The 9,742-nt window shown below is 35.0% G+C and overlaps 1 protein-coding gene across 1 annotated transcript; it reads left to right on the top strand.

The window, feature by feature from the left end:
* The first annotated feature begins 964 nt into the window (after nt 1–964).
* On the top strand, nt 965–1,372 carry LOC131642241 (uncharacterized mitochondrial protein AtMg00810-like). Its single transcript, XM_058912513.1, has one exon. The coding sequence runs from the start codon at nt 965–967 to the stop codon at nt 1,370–1,372; it is 408 nt and encodes a 135-aa protein (XP_058768496.1).
* The last annotated feature ends 8,370 nt before the right edge of the window (nt 1,373–9,742 follow it).

Genomic DNA, 9,742 nt, shown 5'->3' with positions numbered 1-9,742 from the left:
AAGCGATCATGGAAAAGAATTTGAGAATGCCAAATTTGCTGAATTATGCTCAACTGAAGGAATTAGTCATGAATTCTCCTCCCCTATTACACCCCAACAAAATAGAGTAGTAGAAAGGAAAAATAGGACTATACAAGAATCAGCCAGAGCAATGATTCATGCTAAGAAACTTCTCATGTATTTTTGGGGTGAGGCTATGAACACAGCCTGCTATGTCCATAACAGAGTAACATTGAGAAAAGGAACCTCCTCAACTCTTTATGAACTCTAGTGAGGAAAGAAACCAAGTGTCAAGTACTTTCATGTTTTTGGGAGCAAGTGCTATATCCTAACAGATCGAGACCAAAGGAGAAAAATGGACTCCAAAAGTGATGAAGGCATATTCTTGGGATATTCAACAAACAGCAGGGCTTATAGAGTATTCAACACCAGAACACAAGTGATGATGGAATCCATCAATGTGGTCGTCGATGATCAACATGGAGAATTCGATGTCACAGAGAATGTTGAAACATTCATTGAAATTCAGGCTGATCAGACAAACCAACCTGAAGTAAGCAATGAAACTCCTTCAGAGCCAGAACTTGAGCCAATCAGCAAAGATCCATCTATTAGAATTCAGAAAGATCACCCTAAGGAACTGATCATAGGAGATCTCAACAGTGGAATAATGACCAAGTCAAAAGGAACTATAGCTAATTCCTGCTTTGTGTCCAAAGTTGAACCAAAAAATGTAAAGGAAGCCCTGACAGATGAGTTTTGGATCAATGCCATGCAAGAGGAACTTGCACAGTTCAAAAACACAGATGGAAGAATCATGATTGCTCAGATATATGTGGATGACATAATGTTTGGAGGAATGTCAGATACAATGGTAAAACACTTTGTTGGTCAAATGCAGACCAAATTTGAAATGAGTATGGTTGGGGAACTGACTTAGTTTCTTGGTCTTCAAATCAAACAAATGGAAGACTCCACATTCATGTCTCAAAGCAAATATGCCAAGAATATAGTAAAGAAATTTGGTATGGACAATGCAAGTCACAAAAGAACTCCTGCGCCAACACATCAAAAGCTATCCAAAGATGAAGGGGGCATAAGTGTTGACCAGAGTCTGTACAGAAGCATGATTGGAAGCTTGTTATATCTGACAGCCAGCAGACCAGATATTACATTTGCAGTCGGAGTGAGTGCAAGATATCAAGCAGAGCCAAAGGTAAGTCACTTGAATCAAGTCAAGAGAACTCTTAAATATGTAAATGGGACTTCAGACCATGGCATACTATACACCAACGGAAGTGACCCTGTCTTGACTGGATATTGTGATGCTGACTGGGCTGGAAGTGCTGATAACAGAAAAAGCACATCTTGAGGATGTTTCTTTCTAGGTAGCAACCTTATATCGTGGTTCAGCAAGAAACAAAATTGTGTCTCCTTATCTACTGCTGAAGCAGAGTACGTAGCAGCTAGTAGTAGTTGTTCACAATTGGTCTGGATGAAACAAATGCTGACTGAGTACAATGTTCCTCAGAATGTCATGACTTTATATTGTGACAATATTAGTGCTATCAATATCTCCAAAAATCCAATTCAGCATAGCAGAACGAAACATATTGATATCCAACACCACTTTATCAGAGAGCTCGTCGAAGACAAGGTAATTTTCCTAGAGCACATAAACACTGAACTTCAGCTAGCTGACATCTTCACAAAAGCTCTTGATGCTACACAGTTTGAGAACTTGCGAAGCAAGTTGGGACTCTGCATCCTTGAAGAACCATGGAGTAAAAAAAAAATATACAGGTGGAGAAGACACTTCTGTTAGCTTTGGCAACATTTGTGGCCAAACAGGGGGAGAAGTAATATATGTCACCCCAGAACAACAAGAATGGTGGTTGTGTGTGATTAACAATTCTAATTTGCTTATTTTTGTGTTGATTTGTTTGTGCTTGTGCTACTCTTGTGGCTGTCTGTCTGTATTTGTCTGAGCACTGTGTGCATACTGGTGATATATGCTGTTTGTTTGTATTAGCTTGTTTTATTGTGTTTTGGTTATCCGCTGCAAGTTTTTCTCTGGTATGGTGTGACAGGTTATTTTAGCCAAAAATTTGCCAAAGGGGGGGGGGGATTGAAGGTGTTTTATATCAGTGTGTATATGCAGGTTGATTTTGTATATGCAGGTTGAATATATGTGTGAAGCTAATACATATTTTGTAGTGAATGTCATGATCGATGTCATGACATCAGTGTGTGACAGCAGGAGCTGTTATTGTTTATTAGCTGTGTTTCCTGATTTATCCTAATTATCAGTTTAGGAAACTTTTTATTGAGTGCTGCATATTTCGTCCAGAAGATCCTACTAACAGCATATTGTGTAACAGACAGTTGGCGTGTGAATTAGGTTAACTTTGTTAACCCTAATGTGTTTCTTAAAACGCCCAAGGCCCAAGACTGCATATAAAAAGGACTGCAATCCTAATTTGTAACGCAGACAAAAGATTTTATTTTGCGAAGAACGGCTGTTCTGTAACTGTCTCGTGTGATCCACACTATTATCTTTGATGATTGCGTTGGAATTAGTTTGTGTTTTTATAATATCACTCTAAGCTTTTAAGCAAGAGTGTATGTCTCTTGATTGAAGCTTTTAAGCAGATCAAGGTGTGTTTATAAAGAGTGTCTTCTATCTGTAATTGTTTATTGTTTATGTGTAATCACCGCTGTGATTGAGGGGGAATGGAATGGAGATATTCCATATCTAGGTAGAACCTAGGTAGAAGGGTCATTGGGTAGTGATTAAGTGAGAAGTTGTAAACGGGGGAGTTTAGCTTTGAATTGATACTACTGATAGTGGACTTCATCCCTGGCTTGGTAGCCCCCAGAGTAGGTTGTTTGAACCGAACTAGTAAACAATTCTGTGTGTTCTTTACTGTTTTTATGCTGTTTTGTTATTACTGTCCGTGCTGCATAATTGTGGATGCCATAACATCTAGTTTGACATCGAGCGTGTATTACTAGAATTTTCAATCCTAAATAGAGATGAATTCAATTGGAAGGATAGTTTTCTACACCAATTCTCTCATTTTAATATTTCTTTTCTTTATTTTTTTATCATAGAACTTCCTTACTTTTTCTTTCTATCAAATAATATTATTTTACTTCAACATTCTGTCTTCATTTAAATTAGGAGTGTTTGCGGATCACTTTGGTTCGGTTTTGAGAAAATTTGATGTCCAAATCGATAAAAAATAAATTGATTAGTTTGAATTGAATTTGCATATTTTTCGATAAAATCCAAACCGAACTAAACTGAGAAACAATGTGTTGTGTAGGTTGGATTGATGAGATACATTAGAGACAAATGTGCAAAAATATTTAAAATATATATTTAATTTACATCAACTAGTTTTTTATAATAGTATAAAATTCTTAATTTTTTCGTTTCTCCATATACATAAAAAATGTCTCAAATGGATTTTTTTTTTTTTTAGTTTCGTATCTTATAAATCTTACAAATTAATAATGGTTAGTTATGATAGACGGACTCACGAGTGTAGTTTTAAAATTTTGTAATCCAAATCAAATAAAATAAAATTGTATTAGTGTAATTCAATTTTTGCCTGAACTAAAAATATGCTCAACCCAAATACCATAGACTAATTTAGATTCCGGTTTAGTTTGGAATTTCCCACCAATGAAGATCCCTAATTCAAATCTTAATTGATTGTATTGGAAATTTATTATGTCCTTGCAACCATAACGATTGCAAATACAACTCGGATGATAACACAATATCTTGACGATAAAATAATTGAAAAAGGGCAAAGTATGTGGCACCATTTGGAGAACTAATATAGGCCCACAATACTTAGTTCAATGTTTCACGTCAAATCCAAAATGACACATAATGTGATCTATTTTCATGTTTATCACATCTTTTTTATCTACATCTTTTAAAGGGATAAATATGACTCATTTCAAAAAATAATATATACCAACTTTTATGGCCATTCTATGTTCTATAACTTTGTAAAAATGTTTTCTTAGTATTTTGTATGTATAAGCTTTTTGATTTGAGCCAATTTATCGGCTTGAAAATTCTCTATTTGAAAGAAATATTCTAAACTTTTTTAAAATTTGACAACAATTTCTTAGCGACATTGTAATACTTTAGAAAACGAATTCTCACATTTGTAATTACCATATAATTGGTTAATTCTCACATTTGTAATTATCATATAATTGGTTGATCATCAATTGTGAGCCATATAGTACTGACACATATAATTGGTTGTATCATATAATTGGGTGGAAATATTTATTTCAAATTGTTACTAGTATAGACGAAATTAAATATTATTAATAATTTATTTTAATAAAGACAACTTATTAAATAAAAAAATGAAGATATATAAAATCCAACCTATTAAAAAGGTAGAGAAAAAAAAAGTAAGACATGTCCCACCCTATCTTTTTAAAATATTTCAAAAGCACAAATGGAAAGTAAATTTCACTAAGTTTCATAATAAACAAAAAAATTTAAATTGGTTAATCTATCTGCACATGTGTGGACCTCCGTTTTTTAATCCCGGGCCATACCTCTGTTCTGTAGAGATACGTGAACTGACTCTTTTTTATCGCTTAATGCTTTCGCATTTTGAAAATTCACAGAGTCGCCACCGACCTTTTATTTTATCCAATTAAGGAAAGGTTTATAAAAGAAACAGAAAAAAGACCTTTAAGAAATTCTGGGTAAGGGGGTGTCATACCCCAATTTTTGACCTAAGATACCACCTCATATCATTTGCATATGCATCATTTGCATCTCTAACAAATTGCATAGCTTGTGTTTGCTACTTGTGACTCAGCAGGGTTTAATCAAGAAACCACTCATCAGTACAAGTAACAATCAACTAGGGTTTTGTTCTCCCTTCATCTCAAATGAATCATCTTCATCAACAATCAACATTTGGTCCTCAGAGATTCATTTCAACAAGCTCAGCAGCTTTGAATCAATCAGATTAGGGTTTTGACTGAAGACAGTATACTCCTGACTTTTGCTCAGAATTTGACTTAATGACTTGGGACATGACCTCAAGACCCCAAGTGCATCATTTTGGCCTAATCCATTGGCTCATAACATCTCCTACACAAAGATTGATCAGACAAATCCTCAGATCAGAGTTTTGAACTATCAGGGACTGAAATCAGGGATCACATTTGGGAAACCCTAAAAACCCCCAGGAAGTCAATCAAAGGTTTCAATCATCCTCAAATAATCCCTATGACAATATCCAATGGAGATTACATCTCAATACAAGATCCACAGTCATCAATTTCATCTGGTCGACAATTAGGGTTTTTGACCTAATTCACTGAATAACTGACTTTTTTAATCAGGACATGGTGTCACAACTCAAACCATGGCTCAATATCCTCTAATGCTTCAATGTGATCCATTCATACCATTCATTTGATGAGGATAGCCTGTTTCATTGAAAACTCCAGAAACGCGATTCGTCTGAAAAAGTCAACTGTACAAGATCACCATTGACTTTTGGGGAATTTTGGTCAACCATGACTTTTGAAGTTTTTAATCATCAATATATGATATGAGAAGTCATTTGATCAAGAAAAATCAAGAAAATCAATCAAGAATCAAAAAGTCAAAAGTTTGACTTTCATACTTAGAAAAATTTCTAAGTGTTTTTCAATGGTTTTTTCCAAACTTTGAAAGGGAATAACTCAAAATTTCACCTACAAACTGAAAAAAACTTCCAACATGAAAGTTGTAGATTTTGATCCAATGAACAACTTTGTCACATATAATTTTTTTCATAAGATCAACCATTTAAGAGATATGGAGCATCAAAGTTGGTATCTTATGAAAATTTCACTTAAAACTTCATTTTTCTCAAAGTTCATGGATCTTTTTCACCCACTTCCTTAAGGATCTTGAAGAAACTTTCAACTAGGGTTTTGAAGTGTGTAATATGAGCTTTCCAAAATGTCCAAGAGCATGAAAAAATATGGAGTGTAGCCATGGTTTTGAATTTTGACATTAGTGAACTTTTCACTTGAAATTACATGCCATTTTCACTAAGTTATGAACCAATTTGCCAAATGATCCAAGTAATGATGCATAGAAGCAATAATTGGTAGATATTTTCTGATTTGAGATCAGAATGGAAGAGGATAAGAAGCTTGAGAAATAACCATGGTTAAGTCACTTTTAACCATTTGCATTTAATGTGAAAGATTCCATTTTATCTCTTAAGCCAAATCATCATTCTTGATCAACTTGCAAGAGCTTTGTATTCAGAAACTTTGGCCTATAAATAGAGGTGCAAATCACTCTTCAATTGACACCAAAACCTCACAATTATAGGTTTTCTCTCTTCTTTCTTGAATTACAAGTTTCATAGTTTTCAAAGAGGTAGAAAACTCAACCTCCAAATCATTGAAGTTATGGCCAAAGTGATGGTTCTAACAACTCATAAACATCATATGGGATGTGTTTGAACCACTCACACACCCCAAATCACCCCAAAACTCAGATTCACTTTTCAACCTCCATATGAACATCAAATGAGCCTTATCATGCCAAAATCCACACAAGCTCATTTCTGTCCAAACTAATGCTTCAAACACATTCCATATATCATATATGAGCTATACCAATCATCATCCATGACCTGAAACACCTCCATCATCAGATTCGATCCTCACTCCAAGCAACTGCAGATCGGGTCCCATGACTATGCTCAGATGAATTCAATTTGTTCCAGACATCCAGACACCTTCCATAATCATCATAGAAGCTATTCAGATTGATACAAAGCATCTGTAACACCTCCAGATCAAAATCCAATTCTCAGTTTGGCCGTTTTTGAGGTAAGTGCACTTGAACTTCAAACTCTACTCTCCACGCATCATAAATGAAATATGAACATACCATCTCATTTCTGCACACATGAGGATCATTAACCCTCAATCAATTGCATCATAACTTGCACATACACGATTTCACGATCAAATTCAGTTTTAGGGTTCTTCATGTTCATGCGAAAATTGACCCCCTTAGAGTGAAAATAAATGAAATTAAAGGCCATCATCATGTTCCTCGTGAAAAACCGAGTGAGATAGACCCTTTGATTAATCAAAACAACACAGTTTTGAAGATTTTTGAAAATCAGTTGAAGGTGTGTTCTTGGCGCCAGTTTTGGTTTGGAAATTTCAAATGCTAAGTTTAAAATATAATTCAATAGAAGCATGTATATTACAAGCTGCGCGCGCAGCTCAGTTGGCAAGTGTTTTGAGTTGTGAGAGAGAGGGCGTGGGTTCAAACCCTAGTGGAGACAAAACCAATTTTTTACCACTTGTTTTCTTTCATTTTTTAACAAACTTCATCAATTAATTTAACCAATCAAAATTCATTATTTTTTCTTCATTTTTTACACACTTCTTATTTAATATACCTATTTTGACAATATCAAAAAAAATCATCAAAAAATATCTATTTAATATGTTTTTATTTAGGTTTAAAATGACTTATTTTTAAGTATTTTTAATACTTTAAATATTGTTTTTTTCATTTAATTTTTTAACCTAATCACTTGTAAATATTTTTTGTGATCAAACCATAATCATTTAGGTCTTAATTAAGCATTAAAACTTGTTTTAACTTAATTAAGTTGACTTTTGTCAAAATCAAATCGTTTTAAAACAAGCGATCGCGATTCTTTTCAAAAAAACGATAAACCATTTCTTTTTGATTCTCAAAGAAAACTTTTGATTAAATCTTTTTAACTGATCAATTGATTTTCAAAACGAAGTGGGGCCTCTCGAATATTAGAGAGTGTAAGTCCCATTTCATTTCTTTTCTTACAGTTTTCAAAACATTTTTTAAAAAAAAAAACAATAAAACTTCTTCAAAATAAACAATTTTCAAAACAATTTTCAAATCATTTTCAAAACAACAAAACTCCAAACTTCAAGACTTTTCAATATACCATGGGCCTCCATGTAGGTATAAGTCCCAAGCCCTTTTGTACATACCCACTCAAGTACATGAAATTAGGTATTTCATTGTACGCCTTTTGTACATATCTCGATCAGTTTGATTTTTAACTTTGAATAACAAACCAAAAATGAAGGTTTTTCTTTAAATCTTCCCAAAAATACCATGGGCCTCCATGTAGGTATAAGTCCCAAGCCCCTTTGTAAATACCTGTTTACATAGCTTTGAATAAACTCAAGTGGACCTCTCCTCGAGTATAAGTCCCGAGCCCCCGTGTATACAAATGGATCATGCTTACAGGTATATTTCCTTCATAAACTCCATCATATACACACACTTTGTCATATATATAACTGTTCATGTACTTGTTCATGTTTGTTCGTACTTGTTCATACTTGTGATTGTGTTATATGCTTATTCAACTTAGTACAACACTAGGTTCCCCATAGCCTCCTATTGGGCTTCGTGCAAAGAATCTCCCTAGTTTAGGTTAGGACATAGAGTATGGTTTCCCGGTGAAATCGCTCTAAGAGCTCAAACCAACTATACCATGCCTCCCCTTGGGCTTTGTACAAACGAGTGACCCTCCCATAGCCTCCTCTTGGGCTTACAATGCAAGGACCTTGGATTGTCCCTCCCATAGCCTCCTCTTGGGCTTACAATGCAAGGACCCTCGGATAGCCTCCTCTTGGGCTTCGTACAAGGACCCACGGGCTTCTTATAAGCATCCCCAATATCCAAATCAAATACCCTAGGAGATTAGACATTTTTCATCTCTATGCTAGGAGTATCTCTTCTATATCATCACAAACAATCAATCAATCAATCAAACTTCTTTTTGCCACAAGGCTGGCTAATCAATCAAACCGTTTTTCCACCATACTGGCGGATTAATCAAAGTTTTTGTCACAAGGCTGACTTCATTGAAACTTTTGCCACGAGGCTGGCTGATTAATCAAAACTTTTTGTCACAAGGCTGACTTCATTGAAAGTTTTTGCCACAAGGCTGGTTAAACAAACAAAAATCAAACAGATGTATGTGATGATATAGATTAGATACATCTAGCATTTAGACGACATTTGTCTATTTTCCTTTGCTTCCACTAGCATAAGTGGGAACTACGATTGCTCTGACTTTCTCAACATCCCTTTGAGAATACGTAGGCACAAGGTCGATCCTTGGCGAGCAAAACAAAACAAAAAAAACCATTCAAACCTTAGCACCCGTAGACCCCGAGCTATAGATGCTCTGATTCCCTCTAAGGGATATGTATGCAGAGGATCGCGATGATCTTTGCGAGCATAATCAAACAAACACCTTAGGTCCCACATATTTCACAACAGAACCTCCACCGTAACATAGAATAAAAAACAATAAAGAACCCTGTAGAGTACTACAGATACGTTGGGTGCTAATACCTTCCCTTCGTATAACCAACCCTCTTACCCAAGATCTCTCCCCCACTTTTAGGTTATTGCAGCTTTTTTCCTTTTCCTCCTTTGGAAATAATAAAAAGTTTGGTCGAAATAAAGAAAAATCATTTTTTATGAGCACTCGAGCCCAAAGAAGGCATCAGGTGTCTCATCCCACAAAAAAGAGGAACAAAACGGTTTTTCGCCCGCGACAGAAAAATGGCGACTTCACTGGGGACCATCTTTTTATTGTTTCCAAAGGAAGGGTTATTTCTAATTATTGTTTTTATTTTAATTTTTTGTTACATGTGT

Source organism: Vicia villosa, unplaced genomic scaffold, assembly GCF_029867415.1.
Source record: "Vicia villosa cultivar HV-30 ecotype Madison, WI unplaced genomic scaffold, Vvil1.0 ctg.004684F_1_1, whole genome shotgun sequence".
NCBI lineage: Eukaryota > Viridiplantae > Streptophyta > Magnoliopsida > Fabales > Fabaceae > Vicia > Vicia villosa.
Note: the sequence above shows the minus strand (reverse complement) of the source record. Positions and strands in the feature narration are given on the sequence as shown.

Coding starts and splice junctions, on each gene's coding strand:
- LOC131642241 (XM_058912513.1), top strand. CDS start 965: ATGGAAGACTCCACATTCATGTCTCAAAGCAAATATGCCAAGAATATA.